Source organism: Diadema antillarum, unplaced genomic scaffold (assembly GCF_040938485.1).
Source record: "Diadema antillarum isolate AM-2024a unplaced genomic scaffold, OU_Dant_1.0 scf00000157, whole genome shotgun sequence".
Classification (NCBI taxonomy): Eukaryota; Metazoa; Echinodermata; class Echinoidea; order Diadematoida; family Diadematidae; genus Diadema; species Diadema antillarum.
In genome coordinates this window covers 918,787-942,635 of record NW_027271046.1, presented here as the reverse complement: position 1 = coordinate 942,635, position 23,849 = coordinate 918,787, and the positions used below count along the sequence as shown (strand labels likewise).

General features: G+C 38.7%; 1 protein-coding gene across 1 annotated transcript; it reads left to right on the top strand.

Moving 5' to 3' along the window:
- Positions 1-255: 255 nt before the first annotated feature.
- LOC139722096 (DNA excision repair protein ERCC-5-like) lies at positions 256-19,499 on the top strand. The gene is made up of 16 exons (XM_071633418.1): positions 256-363; positions 2,731-2,916; positions 4,019-4,185; positions 4,766-4,881; positions 6,112-6,219; positions 6,740-6,956; positions 7,933-8,082; positions 8,738-9,812; positions 10,521-10,623; positions 11,246-11,324; positions 13,321-13,440; positions 14,498-14,711; positions 15,661-15,805; positions 16,418-16,609; positions 17,151-17,235; positions 18,705-19,499. The coding sequence occupies exons 2-16, from the start codon at positions 2,829-2,831 to the stop codon at positions 19,497-19,499; spliced, it is 3,654 nt and encodes a 1,217-aa protein (XP_071489519.1). The 5' UTR covers positions 256-363; positions 2,731-2,828.
- The last annotated feature ends 4,350 nt before the right edge of the window (positions 19,500-23,849 follow it).

Genomic DNA, 23,849 nt, shown 5'->3' with positions numbered 1-23,849 from the left:
GCGTGCGTTATGACAGAAGCATGCGTACGTTAGGAATTTCATTGAAAAATAATAGCAAATGTCCCATGCGTATGTTATGAAAGAACCATGCGTACGTTATGAAATAAGCATGCGTACGTTCTGACATGTATGCGTATGGTTTGGCAGCGTTTTGGCGGCGATGGCCTTCTATAGGCTTAGGGTGATGTCGCAACAGTTTTTAGACCTACAACGTACACTGTACACGTACAAATTAGTACTAAGGCATGCGGTAAACACACACCGACCGGCTCGGTGACAAGTCAAGTGCCACTGCCAGTGTTAGAGAGTGCGAAGTGAGGGAGAATCTATCTGTATCTCAGAATTTGAATGTCTGATCTCACGGTAAGATCATCTGTTTTTGATATCAGCATCAAGGGAGCAAGGTCCAAGGAAGGGTAAAAGGAGGTCTAAAATTTGATGGCGTTATAAAGATTGGGATGGGAAGGAAGCGCTTGCGAATATACCAATATAAAATGTAGAAACCGTCTATGCGTGGGACTGTTGAGTGTTTTGTAAACAAAAAGTGAGCGCCCAATCGGTCAAACTCACTGAACTGTTTTGTCCGCTGGCTGGCACGTTGTTGCCGTCGTATTGTGTAATCCGACATTCTCTACCATGCCTACTTGTACTGTGCTGGCAGTAGTTATATAGACCAAACAAAGACTGCACAGTAGTATTTTAGTTTTACTTAGACTCTAAGGTAGCCTACTAACTAGCACATCAGCAATCTTCTCTACTCTAGCTAGACATGCTAGATCTAGACATAGATCATCAGTAGATAGGGTCTACAACTTGTACAACCTACTGTATAACTGTTAAACTAACACAGAGTATCAAACAGATAACTAGCTGTTAACGTTAGATATCTAACCCTGTGAGTAGTGGTTCTAACTTCTAATGTTTACTACATGTTCCTTGTGAACAGGTCATCCAAACCCAATGCTGTAAACGTGGCTAATTTTAATTTTAAGTTTGAGCTTGGCTGGGTGAAATGCATTTTAAAAAGCCATAATTTTGGTGGAACATATCATGACGTGCTAAAATTTTAGTACCGGGTATAGTAAAATTATGTTTTTATTTTCATACTTGTTTCTGGTCAAGCAAAATGCACAAAAATTTCCACTTTTACACTTGGTAAATGAAGGCTTGTAGGCAGTTCCCCATTTATTCTTTAGATTTATGAGCAGTTTCTTGAGTATAGTTGGACCTATTAAAGTATTACTAATGAGGATTTTCTTCAATTCTTTTTCCCGGGATCTGTTTCCTCAGGTTATTACCTGTATCCCCCTAATTTTTTATGCCTCCGCCACGAAGTGGTGCCGGAGGCATTATGTTTTCGGGTTGTCCGTCCGTCCGTCCATCCTTCCGTCCGTCCGTAATGAATTTTGTAGACAGGGCCGGTAACTATCAAAACCTTTTGAGGTATCCTAATGAAACTTGGCATGTATGTGTATGAGGTGAAGTTGTGCTTATCAACTTTTGGGTGCACATACTCAAGGTCAAAGGTCAAAAGGTCAAGGTCAAATACATAAAATTTCACTTTTTCCACCATATCTATGCAATGCCTGAAGATAGTTTCTTGAAACTTAGTGTATACATGTATTACCCAATTATGATTCTCTGGTGAAAGTTTGGGTCATGAGGTCAAAGGTCAAAAGGTCAAGTAAAAATATTAAAACTTCACCTTTTTTCACCGTACCTTGGAAATTGTTCAAGGTATCTTCATGGAACGTACTAGTATACATGTACTGACTGGCAGTGATTATCTAGAGAATTAAGGGCTTATGGGGGTCCAAGGTCAAGGGCAACACTTCAAAATTTTACTATTACCCTCATGTTTATGCAATGGCAGCAGGATTATTTATTTTTACACTTGGTGTATGCATGTATAACCTAATAGAGATTCTCTGGAAAGTTTTTTTTTTCTCTTGTTTTTGCCTCAAATGTCAAAAGGTCAAAGATCAAGTGAAAGTGCTGAACTAATTTTTTCCTCCATATCTCGGAAGTGGCTCAATTTATCTTGAAACGTACTACATATTTATGCATGTTCTGCCTGACAGTGATTATCTTATGAATTTTAGGGTCAAAGGCAAGATGAAAACGGTAAAAATTTACTATTCGATACAGAAATTGCACTTTTTCTCGATACCTTGAAAATTACTCAATGCATAAACGTATGAATGGGTCAAAGTCAGGTTAAAGTCCTTAAATCCCAAATACATGCTCTCCTATTCATCCAATTAAACCTAGGTCAAGGAAGGTGAACATTCAACACATTTGTGACAAACTTGTTTTGCCAATTTTGTGAAAATTTAATCACACATTGTCCACATGTACTAGACCTATTAGGAGAATCATGCATTATGGCTGAGGCATACCAGTCGCCATAGCGACATTTCTAGTCTTGATTTGTATGATCATCATGTTCGAATGTTCCAGCGTATTGTGCCCCGTCCCACGTGTATTTGTTATTTTATATGCGAGAAAGCCGTTGCGCGAGGGTGGTCGATCTAAAAAAACGTGGTCGATGAGTAGTAGACTTACTATACGGTACTAGTAAAGATCTGTCATTGATTCTTAGTAATGGATATGAGACCAAAAAAAAAAGGTAAAATCAAATTAAATCAAATCAGACTAAGTTCATACACAACTGATGAGTATAGAACCTACCTTGTATTTTATGACTTTACCCCTTTCATCAATTTTTAGGAACACACCTTAAAGGAAAGGTGATGACATTTTAATTACTTGAGAGCCAGAGACGAGAAGGGATGCTGAACTGAAGAAAATCTGATTGAGGTCTCAACATGGGAGTGCAAGGATTATGGAAGCTCCTCGAGTCAACGGGGAGGCCTATTAATTTGGAGTCATTAGAGGGCAAAGTCTTGGCAGTCGATATCCTTTTTGTTCTAACTTTCATCATGGACTTACAGCCAGAAGCTAAAAGGGACTGTACAGTATGTCTACTGGTTGAGGTGAGGATTCAGGTTTAAATAACATTCCTAAGTGAGATAATGAAAAACATCTTATGAAATATGAAAGAGCATGTAATTTTAAGAAGGGTTCAACATTTATTTGATGAAAATTGTTTTTCAAAGGGCTGAGATATAAAAAAAAAGTGATAATGATAAAAGGCGACAGGCCACGCCTTATTAGGATCTCTTTGTTTCACCCTGTTTTTGGATATCGCAGCCATTTCAAAACCGATTTTCATCAAATAAACTGTTGATTCCCCTTAGAATTGCATGCTCTTTGACATCTCATAGAATGGTTTCCCAATATCTCGCAAAACGTTGAAAGCTAAATCCTCACCTCAACCAGAACTGTACAGAAAAGAAAGCTTATTGTTGTTGTTTTTCAGGAATAGTTCTTAGTTTTGATTAAGTTTTTATTGTCATACAAAACAAGCAATAAAGAAGATTTGCATAAAGCTTATCCTTTTTTTTTAGATTAAAAATAGATAGATAAAATTGTGTGAGTTAAAATACAATGTATGATGGTACCTGCCAGTTACAGTGTGAAATCACAATTAGAAATGATCTGTTAATGTGGTTGACTGAAAGCAGACATTGGTCAAATTTGCTGGTAAAATATCAAATGAAATTTTGAAGAAAGTTTTGCAAGTTGTGTCATCTATTCTGCCATAATTGCTATTTCTTTTAGTGCATAACACATTAAAATGCAGTTAATGCTGGCATGGATTTCCAAAAATTTGTAAATCTCTTTATGCTTACCTATGTATGTACAGCAAAATTTTTTGTGTTTTTTTCTTGAATTCGAGAAGTGACTTGATAGTATCTCCAGAAGATTTGCGTGAATAATACATTTAAGGTATGACCCCGGTTGCTGAGATAGTATTATTCATGTGATTATGCCAATTTCTGTATAAAATGAATATTGAGGTATCCCAGGTGAGTATGGTGATGTTAGCTGTAATCAAGGGTCATTCTAGGTTGAGGACTCCTGTATTGTTTCCTTGACACATGACCTCTCGTACATGTCAGCATCTGGCTGAATCAAGCAGTGTTGGCTGGCTACAGTAACAGTCCTGCTAACCCCCACCTTCAGGTCCTGTTCAGTCGTATATGCAAGTTGCTCTTCTATCGCATCAAACCAGTTTTTGTCTTCGATGGAACCCCTCCACAGATTAAGAGGCAGACACTGGTAAGATTCCAAGAATCATTGAGACAATTCCGTACATATGTTTTATTTGATGTGTGAACAGAAATATGTTGAAGGCATAATGTCTATATCACCTCTCCATGTAGGTGCCTGTTCCATTATGAACAAATATAATATTTTGTATATATGAGAGATATACATCTACTTTGTATGGTATACTGGTAGTTATGCAACACTTTAGACACAGCTTGAGGGCTGTGTCAGAATGATTATTGAAGATATCTTAAGTTATATGACAAGGGGTATTTTGTCCAAATTTGTTGGATACTGCATCACTTTTTCTTAATACTGTAGTAATGATAAAAATATCCATGTGATACAGCATTATCATTTTTATGGATTTAGTCATTTCGGAATATGGAAAATAGTTGCTTGGCTTCTTGCCAGCACTTTTGAATGTTTAATGTGAATTTTTGTTGTACTTCATTTCATCACATTGTGAATTGTGTTGCCTTGTCTATGTTCTATGTATGCAACAGACTAAACACACCAGAACCAAATTTCAGTACCTGATACATCTTGACTGTACAAGCAGGAGTGATGAATAATCTTTTCTTTTCAGGCTGCAAGACGGCAAAGGAAGCAGCTTGCTGCAGCCCAGTCTGAAAATACTTCTGAGAAGATCATCAAGAATTTCCTCAAAAGCCATGCAGTCAAAGCTGTGATGGAACAGAATGGGTAAGGCCAACACATCACTATCTACTGTAGATTACTTTAATATTTGCACGAGTAATATTTCGCGCTCAGCTGGGTAAGATGAATTTCGGATGATTTTAATTCTGCGGAATCGAGACAGTCATTAGAGGAATGTTTGATTTGCACATTTCTATTTCCTTGCTGAAATCTGTTCGCGTGAAATGCATGAAAATTTCCACATTTACAGTATGGTATATTGCTAGTGTTGAACTTAGCTAGAATAATGACTTCTAAAGGCATAAACAGATGAATACAGTAAGCAGCAGGAGTTTTAACATTTCCTGTCAGTTCAAGCAAGTGATGTGTTGTCAGCACTGGCTAATTTGTGTTGATGTTGTAACAACGTTGAAGGAATCTTAATAAATGATCTAGCATGTGAAAATTGAAAGTTTAAATGACATTGGAGCTAAATATGAACAGCTACTCATAAACTCTTTCCTTCATTTTCCTTTCATACAATGTAGTTTGAAATCAGTGAAATTAAACTGATAGTGTAATCTGGAATGTTTGTCAATATGGTATAGAATTTGACTGTATCATTTTAGCACATTTGCATGTTGGTGGGTTATTGTATTGAGTCTGAGGCTGTATGCTGCAAGAGCAGTCACACCCTATAAATCTTCCGAATATGCCTTTTTCTGGGACAAATATTGTACCTTAAGAAATGCGATATGGGAAAACTCTGGGGTCTAACCCCTGCACCCCCCCCCCCCCCCAAAAAAAAAAGAAAAAAAAAAGAGAAGAACCAAGATCCTGCTTACAGCTTTGATTGTTATTCATAGTTGAAATCTTTGAAGGCTTCCGTGGCGGTAGAATGTTGGGTGGTAGAAGGCTTAATGGTGCACCAAGTATTCTTTCTAGGGTATGTATGTATGTGTTTCGGCAAGCATGTTCTTGCTGTTCTCAAGGGAATGAGAACATTCCCTTGAGAACGGCGAGAACATGCTTGCCAAAACATCGGGATTCATTCCCTTGAGAATGGCGAGAACATGCTTGCCGAAACGTCCGGATTTGGTAGGCCCTTTTCAGGGCCACACACATACCCTAGAAAGTATACGTGGTGCACCATTAAGCCTTCTACCACCCAATATTCATAGCTGATTGCTTGTGCCTCTACACAAGAGACAAATGTCCAGTGAATGTACCTGCATCTTTCAACACAGTTAAACAGAAAATTTATTTCTATCATCATACCCCTCTATCTCTTACCAGGGAAGGAACATCCAATCGGGAACCAAAGTTGAGGTTGCCAAGGCGACGGGACGATGATGACATGTTTGAGTTACCATCAATGCCTTCTACCAGCCAAGGAGCGAATGGGTAAGATTATGGTCCAAGTAGTCAGCCATTTTTAGGCCAATATACACCGATACACCAAAGTCAGGAGCTAATCTTATTACCTGGGATTATTCTGTCTTTCTCTACTATCACTCACTATTAGTACAAATTAAACACTTGCATATATATGCAAGAAAAAAAAAATATTCCCCCATTTAAAACTTTGAGATGTATGCATTCTTTCTTTTATGATGCTTATACTGAAGAGGCGTTTCACTAAGAGTTGTACTTATTATAGTATAAAGCATCCCATCACTCTGAGACCATCATGGGAAACTGTGTAGCAATGTATTGTACACACACACACACACACAAACGCACACACAGTGTCATGCATCACCCTACTGACACAAATGAGAAAGAATAAAAAAATAAAAGAGTAATTTGAAGTCACATAGGGTATCACTCGAAAGTTGCAATTGAGAATGTATTAAGGGGTCAGAAACTCAAGTCACCCTCTGTGTCACATCTTCACGCTTGTCCTGTCTGAATCTTCTTTCAGCATCGAGGGTGACGATGAAAGTGATGACGACGGTATTGCACAGGCAGTCGCCCAGTATCAAGCGGAGCTGGCGGAATCGTACCAAGACCTGCGGCTGGTGGACGTGGAGTCCGAGTCCTTCCTGTCCCTGCCCGTCGAGGTCCAGCACGAACTCATTACCGAGATGCAAGAGTCGTCCAAGAGAAACTCCTGGTCAAGGATGCACCAGCTGCCCCAGGTCAGTGGACTTGACCACTTCCACTTTCTTCTCTTTAATTTGATGTCAACTTGATGAAGTGACCAATTGGACTCATTATACCAAGTCACACTTTTTAAAAATACTCATGGATGTGCTGGGCTCCTAAAAAGTTGCTCTGATAGCAACTCGTGTCGCAATGGCAGGTGTCCTTGTAATGGCAAATATCTTGCTTCCTGATTGGCTGTTGGTACCGAAGTTGCTGTTCCAGCAAGAGTTGCTGTCCAAACATACTTTATGAAGTGGAGCTCTGATCAACTCACACTTATGTAAAGTTAAAACAGAAGTATACAGTAAGACGGACAATATTGCTATGCTATCGAAAGCCGTATAAAAATATAGCAAGCAGCATTTTGCCATCATTCTTCCTTATATTTACACTTGTCTATGGACCAGAGGGAAACCTGCTGTGATGTGGGGGTTTCTTCTTCTACTTCATAATGTTCCAAGATGACATTCTTTTTTTCCAGAAGGAACTAGTTTGTCTAATATCCAAAGCTGAGGCGAACAGTAATGACTATAAGGATAGAAATAGTTGTAGAAGTACAGTGTAGTAGCAGCAGTAGTAATAACAATTATAACAATGACGATGATAACGTCAATATTGATGATAATTATGATAATAATGATGATGATGATGATGATGATGATGATGATTATTTTTATTATTATTATTATTATTATTATTATTATTAATGAAATTGATCATAGTAGTGATAAGAAGAAATAGATATTAGCATTATTACTCTTTCCTTGGAGGTGTGTCATAGCTCCTTGGCTCTTATTATTCTTGTTTGCTTGTTTTTGTTGTTATCATATTTGAGATAAAGTAATATATCAGTTACATTTCAAATTCTTCCTCTGGTCTCCTGACTCCAAACGGAAAGCGGGATCATAATCCTCTCATCCTTTTATTTGTCTTCCACCACCTCTCCACTCTCTACTGTCCACCATGCAGCAATCCGGTGACTTCTCCCGCTACCAGGTGGACAGACTGATCAAGAAGAGCAAGCTGAGCGTGCGGCTGGAGGACCTCCGGAAGGAGATGAAGAGTAGGATGTCGTCGTCGATGGCGGCCCTGCTGGATGCAGAGGCCCAGAGGAGCCAGGTGAGCTGGGGCACTTTGGCATCACTCTCATGGAGATCTGGAAATAAAATACTGTGAAAGTGGAAATATTCATGTATTTTCGCATGACATGAAAGCAGCGTGAAAATAAAAGCATGCAAAATGTCTTCCTTCGCTGTCCTGCATGAAATGCTACTTTATGTTTTGATTCTGTGAAATTGGAAACATGTGAACTTCATCTTACAAGGCCAAGAGGGAAAAAAATATGACTTGCTTGAAAATTTCCAACTTTGTAGTAAACTTTCAACTTTTCTTCCTTTTTTTGTAAGGCTTTGCAGCCATTACCAAGTCAAACCAAAGATGGGATTTGTTGTTATGTTTTAAAGCAAATTTCAAAACAATCTTCAAATTGTAATTGAAGCCACATTTAGCATGTATACTCACCACATAACTCAAAAACACCATCAGGAGATGGAATGAGTATAAAGAAAATTATTCCATAAAGTGGAGATAGTATATTAACATGCATAACTTTCATAGGAATGCGGTTGTTGAATACTTGACAAGCTAACTGAAGCCATCATTAAATAGAATCCCGATTTTACAAAACAAATGATGACAGAATGCACTCCATTCATTGAGCACATATCAGCAAAGGTATGTCATTCTTTTCACTGGCACTCCTTTGGTGTGCTAGGTTGACGCTGGAAGAGTGGCATCGGAAGACGCCCAGCATTACATCCTGATGAAGATGGGCAAAGAGGATGAGAAAGAGGAGGAGGATGACGGGGCGCTGGAGGCATCTGTCGTCGCTTATAGACAGAGGGCGGGCTTCTCTACCAGTCTGGACATTCAGATGGAGAAGGCGATGAGGAAGAGGAGCTCTGCGGCCGTGGAGAGAGACAGTTCTCCATCTACCAGAGAAAGGGATGCGGAAGTTGCAGACAAAGACGAGTCATCTCCACCAAGGAAACAGATGAAAACAGAGTCTGCCGATGGGAATGCTTCCTGGAGGGAAGAGGAGATTGAGGAGCCAGGTGAGAGGTTGGAGGATGAAATCCAGGATAAGAGGAGATTGATTGAAGAACTTCTCAAGAAGGTCTCCTCCAATACAGACACTACTAGACTTGCAGCAAAGAGTCAAGAGGCATCCTCAGTGAAAGCCCCTCAGCGGACTCCCAATGTTGGCAAGGAACAGTCAGTAGGAAGCAGAGATGCCATGCCTGACAGTTTGACGGAACGCCAACATGAAATAAGGAATTCAAATGAAATAATCATGCTCAGGAATGATTCACCTAAAGACTTCAAACAAGATCAAGGCAGTAGTGCAATAGATGTTTACCTTACTAATGATGCTGATAATGAAACTTGTGCTGGTAACGCAGAAAATGAGGCTGTTGCTATGGAAACAGGTGATGCAACTGCTGTCGACCTTGCAAGCAATGAATGTAGATCTCAAAGCAAATCCAACCAAAGGACTGTACCGGAGAAAGGCAGGACCCCGGAAGTAATCAATTTAAGTGAGGATGATGATGACAGTGAGCATGTCATGTTGCAGAGCAATGTTATCTCCTCTCCAACGAAATTTAAAGAAAAGGAGGAGGAGAAGGAAGAGGAGGAGGAGGTGGTGGAGATAGTGGAGGAACTGGTGGTCAAGGAGGAAGACACCTGTGCCGCAAAGGAAGACTTCCAGAGAGCGGAAGATGATGAGGATGGATTTAGGAGAGATAATGGGAGCAAGATTAGTGAGGATGACAAAGATGGCAACAATGGTGAGAGTCCTCCTAGAAATTATAAATCCACAACCAGACTAGTGTTTAAATTTTTGTAAGCTCTGCAGAATGATAATTCCCTTTTGCTTCTCACACACAACTTTTCTATGTTTATACAGAACTTTAGTCAGTTATTACCAGTCTATCATACTATCTTTTATCTGTTTCTTTCAAATGATACATTAGCAGCTATTCAGCTTTGGGTATTATGATTTCCTATCTCTCTGTACATTACACTGTATCGATAAAATAGTATCAGTAATCAGTATAATTAATTTGTTTCAATCAAAGTCAACACATTGAAACATCCAGAATCATAATGATGAAAGTGTTAAACAAGTACTAGAGTTCTCGTAAGATATTTGCTGATCTGATACATAAAATCTTTAGGAAAATTGTAACAGATTGTTTCAAGTATTAGCAGGATTGTAATACTGTAGTCACCTTTAGAATGTTACTCCACAGCACACGAAAAAAATTACTTAAAACCCTGCCTTGCCATCAAAGAATCATGCTGAACTAGCCATCACCCTTTTGTCCAAGTTTGTGTCACTGGAATTTGAGCAGAAAAGTTGTTCACATAATTTTGATGTGTCCTGTAGTGGTGATGTGGACAGAGTGATGATTGTGCTTTACTCTTTGTTCTCAATTTATTTTGCTTGAATTAATGCCATTTGTTGTTTGTTTGTTTTTTCCTTTCATCTTCAGATGACTTTTCAGAAGTGGCAGACTTCCCAATCCAGACTTGGTCTGAAGTGCAAACTGAACAAATTGTCACAGAAATCAATGATGAAGAGGAACATTATGTTCAGTAAGTGTAAACTGTCAAGGTCAAATTGATAAGACATGACTTTCTGAGGCAAACTAAATTGAGATTTTGTTTGGCACAAAACTTGAAAAATAGTTTTTAATCCAGTCTGTTTGCTTCTTCTATGTTTCATCTGAATTATTGACCAAAGCTGCTACATAAAATGTAAAATTTCTGTATGGCATTTATTTAATCTTGCCAAATCTATAGATGACATTTAGTATCAGAGTTTCAAATTTCTCACCATAAATTATGTTTCATGGCAAAACTTTAAAGCATTCATTCCTTTGCCCAGTAATTTCCTTGAGTTTTATTGTTTTCCTTCAGCTATCAGAAGATGAATAACTCCACTGACTGCCATTTTTTTTCTTGATTTTCATCAGTACTTCTGCAACAAGTGACAAATTTGTATCAACAAATGGGAAGATAACATATCAGACAATGCGATAGGCTTATGTCGTGAATTATCACTCTATGCTCTTCTGATACATTTCTTTTTTCCAAGACCCCTCACAAAATTTGTTACGTAATGGCTTGTGCTTCAAGTGAATGAGATGGAGTTATCAACATCCAATGTCTCATCTGATGAAGGAGAGTAATATGAGACTGGTTTCTTTTCCCACAGGGGAGATGAAGTTGTGGCTGAGATGCTGCAGGAGTCGGACCAGGAGCCAGACGTAGACGAGTGGCTGGGAGCTGATTTGGTAAGAGAACTTAAAGGGAAGCTTCGCTTTATGTTCAAATCAATTTAAAATTCCATTAAAATCAGAATCTCTGTCCCCCCCCCCTTTTTTTTTTTCCAAAGGAAGTAGTGGTATACGTCACAAATCTTCATGTGAATCAAACCAAAACCTTCCATTGTCCTGTGTACAATTCTTCACACAATTTTCTCATTTTTAGGGGCATACATTACAACAGAAGGAATTACATTCTCTATATCAGTCTGTTATGGTGTTCTGATGATTGTGATGACTTTCCATTTATGATTATTTTTTTTTAAAGAAAAGAAGGCGTTGCAGTTGCAAGATTATTGGCTATAAAGTGGTATGCACATCTTAAATGTTACAACCAGTTGGAGAGTTGTTGGGAGGTAGCATTATGACCACATCTCATTTTCATCTTCGTGATTATAAGTGAAATCCGTTTCACAAATACAGTCAAACCTGTCAACAGCGGCCACCCCAAGGGAAATGAAAAAAGTGGCCATTGTAGGCGGGTTACAGCTATAGGCAGAGTCGATAACATGGATTTTCTCTTTGCAAAGAGTACTGCTTATGGTGCCCTGCAAAAACGTCTAGCAGCATTGTGCATACAATTTACACATGGTTCATTCCATGAGAAGACATAGTCAAGTTAAAGGAGAAGTCCGGACGATTTTGAAAAAAATGAACCAAAATCTACATAAATAAAGGACCATAATGACTAAGTTTCATTGAAAAAGACCCTCCCAACTCGCCACAATCGATTTTTTAGCATCACTAATTTTGAATCGTAACCGTTCGATTTCTGTACGCCGGCGAGAAAGATCACGTGACAGCGTGACGTTTCATCCTCACATTGCTTTTTGCTTGGAGCGTCAGCTGGCTCGGGGGAGCCCTGCTTGAGCAACGGTGATACGGGCCAAGCAAGCGGTAGTAGCGTGCCGCTCAACAGTCTCTGACCACACAGCGGATGCACGCGGCATGATCTATTGCTTCATTAAAAAAATGCCGATGTGTCAAGTGTTAGGGTGTTGTCAATACTTCAACTTTACTAGTAAGTCTTCAAATTGAAGAAATATTTCGATTTTAAATTGATATCTATCCACGATACTACCTTTACATGATCCTGAATGCTACAACACGCAGCCCGATTACGCTGTGTGTATTGGGCTGCTGGTCGTAGTTACCGACGCGGCGCGGCGGCGGTACCAAGCTGGCGCTGGCGTTTCTTCCTCGGTTCAAGTTACATGTATACTGTCGTATTTTATCACCGTCAGACACACTTTTCAACAGTCTCGGACAACAAAAGAGGCAATAATTCTGACATTGACAGACTGATTTCAGATTGTTCACACTCACAAGTCGAAAAAACGATCGCGGATTGTGATAGCACTTGGCAGCAGCAGACGTAAATGTATGCCTGCACAGCCCGACAACAGCTAATGCATTGTAAGTGATGGGGTGGACACTAATAAGTACGGCAGTATTATAATACATACATATTTCAATTTAAACGAAAATGTTATAGCATTGCAACTATTTTACATTAATCTTTGAAGATTTTATATAGATATATAACGAAGATTATTTGAATAAAGGAATACAGCGTTTGGCAACAGCACTCCTAAATCGGTGTACGGTCTCCTGCAGTAGCGCCGACAAGGCACACATGCAGATACCGCCCGCAGTCAGCAGTGCAATGGGAGATCGATGCGTAGCTGGGCTTCGCTCGCGGTGCTCTCAGCTGAGGAAACTGCGCCCGATACGTCACGCGCAATGCATCCTGGGACAGATAGTACGAAGGGCAGCTCGCGACGGATTCGAACATGAAGAATTACCTTATTTTAAAAAAAGATCATAGTAAATGTATCTGATGGTCTTTTCTCGTCGGGAAAAGGGTAATAGGTTCATGAAATATTGTTCTTTACACACGAAACGGCTGATAATCGTCCGGACTTCCCCTTTAACTACAAGTACTGTATTCTAATGCTCTTTCCAGGCCAGTGTTGAAGCAGTGAATCAGGATCTGGAGAACGAAAGACTCGCCCTAGAGAAAGAGAGAAGGAAGCAGCAGAAGAAGGCCACTTCTGTGACAGATGCCATGTATGCTGACAGCAAGGTACAGTCATACCTCTTGTGCTTATTACCTCCGCCAAGGGAGGAGGTTATATTTTCATTACCGTTAATTTGTTTGTTAGTTTGTTTGTCTGTGTTCAAAATAACTCAAAAAGTTGTAAGAACGTATTTGTATGAAACTTATAGGAAATCCTGAGAATGACACAAGAAACAGATGATTAAATTTTGGTAGTGATTCGAATATTTTTGTGGATTTTATGAAAGATTTTCAGTATTTTGGCAGGCAGGTTCAATGAACTTTGGAGTTTACGCTGCGCATTTTTATGTTTGCATATGCGCACTACAGTGCATGCTCCAATTTCTGCTTGGGTGAAGCGCGCCATGCAGCTGGAATAACATAAGGCTTCTATATTGGGAAATTCGGCGATTTTCAGCAAGCATACGTATGTGTGGAAATCACTGATCTCATTTGGAGAACAAAATCAGTGGTGGAAATGAGCTGCTTGGCGGAGGTCTGCACTCTCAGAGTGCTTCTCTAGTTATCAGAGATATCATTTTAACGTTCCAATCATATTTTGATCACACTTACTTTATGAGTACATATCAGTAATAACTGTACTCAGCTCTGTGCATATATGGACTTGTGTGTGTTTGTGTTTGTGCGCAATTGATATATTTGGTGCACATGTCTTGTTTTCACAGTGAAATGAGGATGAATAGACAACATTGTGTTGTGTAGTAGGTAAAGATAGGCAGTTACACTCTTTTAAAAACCTCATGTGTGTCCACAATTTGGTGTGTATTCATTTGAACATAGAATTCTCTTAAGGGTCCATACAAATTCTTTTTATTTTTTCAGTTGGTTTACAATTTATCTTAGCAGGTTTATGAAAACATTCATATGACACATACTTGTATCAGCTTTCAAACCTTGTGCATCTAGGCATCTCTCACTGAAAAGCTTGTAGGTAGTCCACAATTATTTCAGTGAACACTTCTTTTATGGTAGGAGAAATGTATATCTATTTTCACTCCTCTTGGAAATATTTGATATGAGTAAAGAGTTAACGTGTAATAATTGCCTTTTGTTTGATATCCAGGAACTACTCCAGTGTTTTGGCATTCCATACATCGTCAGCCCCCAGGAAGCCGAGGCCCAGTGTGCCTATCTGGATCTGACCAATCAGACGCAGGGGACCATCACCGAAGACAGCGACATCTGGCTGTTTGGCGGCCGGCGGGTCTACAAGCAATTCTTCTCTAAGAGCCGAGACCCAGAGTTCTTCAAGCTCGGTGACATTGAGAGACATCTATGTGAGTCCATGTTCTCCACTTAGCTGCACACAAAGGGTGTGTTTGAGCGCTCTAAAGTGAACCAAAGCAAACTCACATACAAACTTTTGGTAGGCTTTTGGTACCCTTTTGGAGCATGTCTGGAAGTGGTCCACTTTTGGCTCAGTTCAGTGCGGTACAGTACACTTCAGGAGTGTTCGAGCACGGGTACGGTACAGTACAGTTCACTTTTAGAGAGCGCTCAATCGCACCCAAAGAGGTTATGTATGATTTGCTACTAGAGTGCTCACTCGCCATACACCCTGTATAATTGTTCTGTGAGTGCACAGAGTGAGGTATTAGTGTAGTGTAGGCTTGCCCCTCATGATGAACAGCACTCCTTGCTAGCATACTAGCAGCCAAGGAGCAGCGAAAGCAAGCTGTGCGGACTCACATAAAAGTTCAAAAGTGCAAGTACACCCTTTGGTGAGCAAGTAGAGCACACATGCATGGAGAAAAAGATTGTTGACACAGATGTGGTAGTTTTAACTTGTGTGTGTGTGTGCACTTACCCATGGTGGAAAACAAGGACATACACACAAACTTTACATTTAAACCGAGGACACACAAAGAACCGAGGACGTCCTTGGTTCGCAAACCATTCCAGACGGTCTGTTTTTGCAGTGTAGGGGGACATGTTTGTAGGTCCTTGATTAACATTACAGTTATAAGTACTCGGTTGTATGGTAATATACGAATGAGTCCTTGGTTGACAAGATTCCTACTTATACACAGGTCCTCAGTTATGTGGTAAAATTCTTGTGAATAAAACAGGTCCTCAGTTTCCACCAAAGACGCGTATGTGTGTGTGTGTGTGCATTATGTATGTGTTTTGATGCTGTGGTGCTGCGTGTGACTTGGTGAGCAATTTAACCTATGACTTGGTGAACATTTTGACCTATGCTGTGCATCATATTTCTCTACATGGTAGTGCTGTCCCGTGACAAGCTGATCAACCTCGCTTACCTGATGGGGAGTGATTACACCCTTGGCATTCCTGGGGCAGGTCATGTGACTGCCATGGAGGTGCTCAGTGAGTTCAAAGGTCAAGGATTGGACTCCTTGCAGACATTCAAGTGAGTCAAAAAATGGATCATTGTATGTGAATACAGCTGATGTAATGTATATATGCCATATATTTTGCTAGTATGATATTTTGCAAATTGGGACCTGTAAGACATATTTGCACATGGCTAAATTTACAACCAACAACCACATTGCTGGAATGAGAAAGGGCTCTGATTACTTTAAAAATGATAATAATAAAAGATAGTGATTTCCCACATAGGAGACAAAATATTATGCATTTAAGTTTTGGGAGGCAATATTTTTGCAAGTTGTTAATTTTGCAAGTATCAGATGACTCACAAAATTCGTGCAAAATGTAAACATTACTAGATATGCCGTCTGCACAGTATGCAAAGTGTAGACTCTATTGTGAGACTTGTTCTAAAAATTTTATGAGCATTCTACAAAGCAAGGTTCTGCTTTCTTTTTAACCTACCTTCATTAATAATTATCATGTAAATTACCTGAGGAAAAATGATTAATTGAAGATGCTCTACAAATGTAAAGTTGAAAATAACACTATTTCATGTTTTTCCCTTACACAGAATTCAACTTGACAAATGCCAACTTCATAGATGCTGAATGTTTTCTCATTTCCATCATTGTCATCCTCCTGATAGGTCGTGGTGGGATGATGTCCAGGGCCAGCTAATGCCCACCATTGAGACTCCAGTGAAGGGCAAGCTGCGCAAGCTGACCCTGCCAGGGGATTTCCCCAACCCCCGCGTGGCCGACGCCTACCTCTCTCCAATGGTGGATGAATCAGAGGACCCCTTTGAGTGGGGTGTACCAGATCTCGACCTCATCAGGGAATATCCTTTTTTAACTAATGATGTACAGTGTATAATAAAGTTCAATGAATATCATCCCTTGGTTTACAAGACCTTGTAACTAAAAAAAACCCCAACAAACTACAAACAAACAAACAAAAACAAAAACATGAGTTTTCAGGAGAGCAGTAAACTTTTCAATTTTTGCAACATTTTTCCAAAACAGCAACAATTGCCCTGATACTTAATTTCTCACTTACACACAGGTGTGTCGTTGCAATCAGGAATCTATGATGACGCCCAGTAAGTTGAAGACTTGTAGAGGGCCATGCAAAGGATTTAATCCTCAGCCTGAGGAGATCCATATGATGTATCCACAGGATGATCAGATTATGCAATCTGGATTAAATTTGTTATGTTTCTGTTTTCAGTGATTATTGAGTTTATACTAAACCATTTTGTCTCACTTCATGCAGCTGGTATGACTCAGTGCATGGTATCACTTAGGCACATCGTATTATGCCGTGAGAGAGAGACAAATGTATGTGTGTTCAATTTGAACCTTGACCTGACCTTTTGACACATTTGCCCGAGAGCGGATGGGATGGCAGAAGTCGAAGGTTGATGAGACCTTGCTACCGGTGCTGAAAAGACTCAACGAGAAGCAGGTACGATGTCACTTAACCCTAAATAGACTGGGCTATTTTGGTAGCTCGAAAGACTGGGGAGGATCTCGGCCGTGGATCGCGCGATCGCCGCGGAAATTTGCACAATGGTAGTGTGCGAAGTAATCTACAAGATCTTGTATGTAAATATTCCAAAATAGTCTTTTTTTAATTTTATTTTGATTAATTATGCTAATTTATGCGAGAAATCAGACTCTTTGACCTAAATCAGTAAATAAAGCTCCAAAAGTGCTCATTTTTGGTCTAATTATTCTTTGTTGCATTCTTAGCAAATGTACTTGAAAAAAATTTGGTATCAAAATTAATTTCTTATTCATTTTATTGTTTTATGAATTATGTATTTCTTTGTTTTTCGACCTTTTGTTTTCGTTGGGTTTTTTTTCCAAAATTTGTGGCAGACACTTTTTGAAGCATAATACTCCTAAAACAAATTAATTTTAGCCATTGAGAGTAAAGATAAGCATATTTATATGAACCATGTGAAAAAACTCAATTTGCATTGACTTTGTACACAAAATTACATTTTTGAGCCATTTTCGGCCTCACATGCATGTACAAAAAGTAATGTAACTTCAGAACCGTACCCCCGGGCGCCACAAATTTGGTGTCAAAATGTGCGGGAAACTCGAAAAAAAAAGTCGTAGAGCATCGCGGCGAGAGCATTGCATGTTGCAGAGTAATCGCGCGAAATGTCGAGGGGGGGGGGGCCTTTTAGGCCCCCCAGTCTTTTTAGGGTTAACCCTTCTTGCCTGCCACTGACCCTTCAGTCATTCACCGCCATATATTTCATATGTACACAAGTTTGTACAGAGACATACACTGTATTATAGGCATACAGATACCTTCATTTCCACATGTTATTCAGTGGGTCTGTTGTTCCAGATCCCTGATCACATGACAAGATTAAATGATATTGTGTCAATATGGTAGTTGTCAGATTGTGAAATCTTTTCTCTTTTTTTCAGCTATCACTCCTTTTTTGCATACAGTATTATGTTACAAGAATAAAAAAAAAACTTTAAAAGCTTGTATTTAGCATTAACAAATGCAAAGAGTGAACTAGAGATAGAGGTTGGCATCATTCATTTAGTCCTGGTTTCAGGTTTGACATTGTACTTGAAACACTTTAGTAATGATATATTTCACTTTCAAATATTTTATTAATCATTGCAGACAAATTTTGATATAGATTTCATATTTTCCCAAATTCTTGTCACCTGATATGAGAATATGTGATCTCCTAGGTTACTTAGATTTCTTACAGGCACTTTTTTAAGTGTATTTGGTGTGGATGCAGTTATGACTATCAGTTAGATTGTACTGATTTATGAAAGAAAGTCATCATATTCACTCTGGCAGAGTTACTTCTGTACCAGGCACTTAGTATTTGTTGTGGTTTCATTTCTTTTTCTTTGCTTTTTTTCATTCTGCCAATAAATTACTACCAACAGGCCCAAACAAAGATTACAAGTTTCTTCATTGGTGGCCATGGTGGACTCCGTAAGAAGATCACAAGCAAGCGTATGCAGCAGGTGCTTCGACAGATGGGACGGACAGACAGCCAAGTTGACAGAGAGACAAAGGACCAAGAGGAGAGGGTGACACAGAAGATCAAAAAGACCAAGAAAAAGACTAAGAAGAGATTGTTGAAGGGAAGCAAAGTTGATGCTGCTTCAAAGAGGAGAAAAGAAAGATTGGGTGAAGGAGGCAAATTTAAAAAGGGTAAAGACAAAGATTCAGGAATTTTGTCAAAAGGAGACAGCGTTGACAGTGATAGTGAAACCGATGATAAAGACAAAGCATTTCAGAGCGGTAAGGCTCTGGAAGAAAAGTTTCTCATTGAGGGAAATTCTAATGTGGTATCAACCAGGACACGGAGAGAGAGAGCTCCAGTGAATTACGATGAAGGCTCCGAAGTGGACGACGACATTCCCGACGAGGCCCTCATCGCCATCGCGGACAAGTTCGAGAACCCGCACAGCAACCACTTCACGAGAGAGCTCAGGAATAGCGGGGTGCAACGTCGGGTCGTGAAGCATACCAAGGTCCCGCAGACGGAAGATGATGGTGTGACCGGTAGCAGGTGGAAGAAGCTGCCAGAGGCTGGGCAGAGGGGGAGACCAAGAGGGAAGGGGAAGGGGCAAAAGGACGGAGTCAGGTCCAGGAAGGGTAAAGCCTTGCTGAAGAAGGGACCGGTTGTTCCCGCGGGACCCAGGCTCTCTTCCAGCGGGAGTGACTCAGACTGATCGTTTGAGAAATGCTGAATTTATATAACCCCCATCATTAACATTCAAGTGCAATTCCACATCATATTCAAGTTGGCTGTGATACATAGAGTGAAATCACATGAACTGAAAGGTTTCATCAAGATGTGACCTAAATAAGAACGTTGTTGAATTTCATGGTTCCCCATGCTTTCACAAATCAAGTTAGATATATATTAGTCACAAGAACATTATCAAAGTGGGAGAGGTAATGTTATCACCTCGTAAGTCTATCATTGATCTTTACCCAATTCTGCACTGAATTTCCCTTTTCAATGTGAATTGATAAGAAATTCTTGTATCCCTTGCATTGTATTATTGCGGTCCTGGAATAATCTACGAATGGTGACTGTTAGGAGAAGAGTGATAGCAGTTGCAAAATCATTGACCCCAACATGATTTTGATTATTCATTTGTGTACAAACCAGAGTTATTGAGTGATGACATCATATTTCTTCCATTTTTTGTGTGAGTAAGTGTTTGTGTGTTTGTGTGTGGCGACAAAAAAAAAAAGAAAATCTATACCTTTTTGGTAAAAACGTGTCAAGTTTTAAAATGCCCTATTTTTTGTCCAATTTTGAAGAAATTTCTACTATTCTGTTCATTAGATTTCACTCATTCCATTGAAATCAAATGAAAGCATGGTGTGAAATTCAGTCTCGAACAAAGTACAATATAGGTCAGGGTTAGATCGGTACGTATGAATAGTATTGGTAACTATTGCTTGTAGTACACATTGAGTATCACCTTGATTCCTGAGAACAAAAACATTTCAGGCCCTCTCTTAGGTTTGATTCAATTAGAGAGCAGTATGTGGAGTGTTATGTTCTTTGAGGAAATACTCAGGATAAAATTCTAAAAAAGATGGAAGGAACAGGGAGAGTAATCAAGACTTTATTAGTCATTTCAACTGGCATGTGGCATCAAAATGATTGACAGTATGTTGCTCTATTCATAACAACAATCAAGAATTTATATGGTCAGGGCAGTACTTCTCAAAGTTTAAAGTTTTAAAAAAAAGTTTAAAAAGTTTATATTCAAGTGATTGTAGTGGATTGACATGTAATGCATTGAGAATTTGACCAAAGATCCACAACAGCAATGGTAAAGAAAATATGCTTGAAATATGATGTGACAAAGGCAATGTAGGGCGAGTTCTGTGGAATCTTCAAGTACTATTTGCCAAGTTCTTGGTACATTTTGTTCAGGTAAAGACATGCTTTAATCGTAGAGTGTGCAGACAATGTGCGGAAGTTTTCGTTCATGTCAAAGACATTTTTTTACTGTTGGGTATACAGTGACTAATAACCTCAATTGATATTCAGGTTTAGCAGAAGCCGTTGAATAAACATCATTAGTGATATATCAGCACTTGACCGTATGATATTGGATACAGTGTGAAAAGTGTAGTCAATGTGTTTCTTCAGCTTTATTCTTTAGTTTCTATGTGTGACTATATAATGGAATATTTATTTCTGTAATGCAGTGCAGATTATGCAATAGGCCTAGTCAAATTGAATTAGAATGGCAATATTATTTGATTTGTGTGCATGCTTTCACTGACACAGAAGATAAATGCCATTTTACTGAAATAATATTTTTCAACAGAAACGTGATGAAAAAAAATTGTTGTAGAGTTCTGATATGTTTGGTCAAATTTCCTGGAGAAATGTAAACCTTTCAAGTGTAAAAGTGATGAGTATATTTTTCCAGATGCCTTTTTATTACACAGAATATTATGCTAGCTATCTCATACCTAAATGGATTTCTATCCATCAACTACAGTATCCACACTGTATGTTTTCATCCTCTCACATTAGTTCAGAAAAAAGATAATAAAACAACTCATATTTCTTCCAATTTTGTTGTGTGCTACGTCTTGACAGAGGATATACTGTGATTGCAATAGAATCTGTTGTATTTTACACACACAGATATATATATCCGTTGGGTATATATCTGTCTGGAATATATAGTTTGTTGAGGATTGATGAAAAGTGCTCGATGCTGTAAAGCAGAGCACATTATGTTATATATTACATAATACGCATCTATATTATATATATATATATATATATATATATATATATATATATATATATATATTATATATATATATATATATGAAGAGTTTGTTTGCAAAAACAGATAAGTCCATATTTGTCAAATGGAGATATTTGCGATTAAAGGTAAAGAAAAATAAAGAGAATAGTAAGAAAAATTTTGCTTCTTTTGACCATGACTTCAAAAATATACCCTTATATGTAGTGACCAATATATCATTTAAAAGGTATTATATTGTACTTTATGACAGAGACCGTACTTCAATATCTTCAAAAATGGACTTATCGGTTTTTGCAAAGAAACTCTTCATATACACATGTATATATATTTATATATATATATATATATATAGAGAGAGAGAGAGAGAGAGAGAGAGAGAGAGTTTGTGTGTGTGTGTTGTAAATCCGATTAATGTGTCACAGAGTCACATATTATATCCTGATTTGACAGTGAATTTTCAAAATTGTAGCCATAGGTAGGCCAATACACCACGTACAATCATTCAAGCATAATGAATTGAACGCATTTGAAGTACAGCTGTCATGTTCATTAATGAGGAAATAATGATGTTCTCTTCCAGCGATCACAATGATGATCATTGCAATCGGGGGGATCAAAATATTTGCGATATTAGAGACGTTGTATTCCTTGTTATTGGGCATGGGGACCAAAAGCAACAAAGGGGTACATACGATGGCGCTTTCCATTGGACTGAACTGTCGTTATTTTACGTTCTTGTTCACATGCGTAGATCAAACTGTAGTATTTATGACCAAAGGCTGTTGATAAGTGCTCCGTGTTCAAAATCCTTGCCGAGAGTACCTCTGTGCAGTACCCCCTTTCTTTAAACGCAAGAGAATAATCAGCAAAGTTCATGGACACCTGTAATCATAATACCTTTACCGAGTTATAAGACTTGTAGATCCCTTGATTAACCACCACAAACCTTTCTAGACCATTACGTATCGTGTCCACGGGGTTTCCCCCCTTCTTCGGTGAAACCTTAAAATGAATATGCCAAGGATGGGCCCTAGTCATGTAAAGCTGACATTCGACAAAGTGTAAACGCTAAACTCTGAAGTTCTTTTTACCTCTCAATGTGTGGCAGTGACCTGGCGTCGAAGGACTCGTTACGGCACATTTTTAAAACTGCAGATTTTGGTAATTTACCAAAACCATTTACTAAACGACAGAGTGATATGTTTAATATACCGAAAACTGAGGTTACGAATATTACATAATACAACGTCCTTTTATTTACAATGGCCCAGCATTATTGAATTCTTCAGATAATGAATTACGACGAATTCCCGGTTGGTATACATTCAAACGTAAGCTTAATTTTTTCCGCAATAAACTAGTGATAATATGAATTAATTTGATTAAGCAGATGATTTGAAATGTTAGATACTGATAGATTATTCGGCATGATTGTAGAACAGGTCTAAACATGGTTTTATTTCATTTTTTTTCCTTTATTCTTTCCTCTTGCAGCTGCAGGTATACCGTCATTTATGTCTCTATGACGGTCTAGTTGGTGATTTCTCCTCTTCCTCTTTCTCATTCTCTTCTCTTGTTGCGTGTGTGTGTGTGTGTGTGAGTGCACGCATGCTTGTGCCGGTGTACTTGCGTGCGTGCAGAGTGTGTGTGTGTGTGAGTGCTGTGTTGATTTTCTTTCGAGCAACCTATACTCCTACAAGCATCTGCTTCTATGTAGGTTCCCTCCACGCACAATTTTATTTATCCATCATGAATGTATCCTTAGGAATAATTTCAATTAATTTTGTACTATGTAAATGCTTTTAACTTATAATTTATATGTGTCACTTTACATTGTCACTGGCGGATGTTGTAAACACTGTATGATTTGTGTGGAAACCTAATAAATGAAATGGAATGAAATGAAATGAAATGAAATGAAATGAAATAGGCAAATTTCCCTAAAGGTATGTATACTTATATATCATAATACATGACCCTTTGTAAGAGTCTGTTGAATTCAAACATGTTGAGTTCAACCTTGTAGAAATAAAAGCATTTTTCTGTTATTAACAACATTCCTTGATTAGTTTCCAGTGAGACGTTAGGTTGTCCTCGAATCTGACCACAGCCAAGAATCCAAATGGGAGTGTCCACTTTCTCTGGGCAAATTATACAGGCGCCCAATAGATAACAGTCCGACTTGCCCGCTTGGACGAGAGTACAATTGGGAGTGTTCACTTTCTCTGGGTAAATTACAGATGACTCGAGATCAAGGTCTGATCTGCC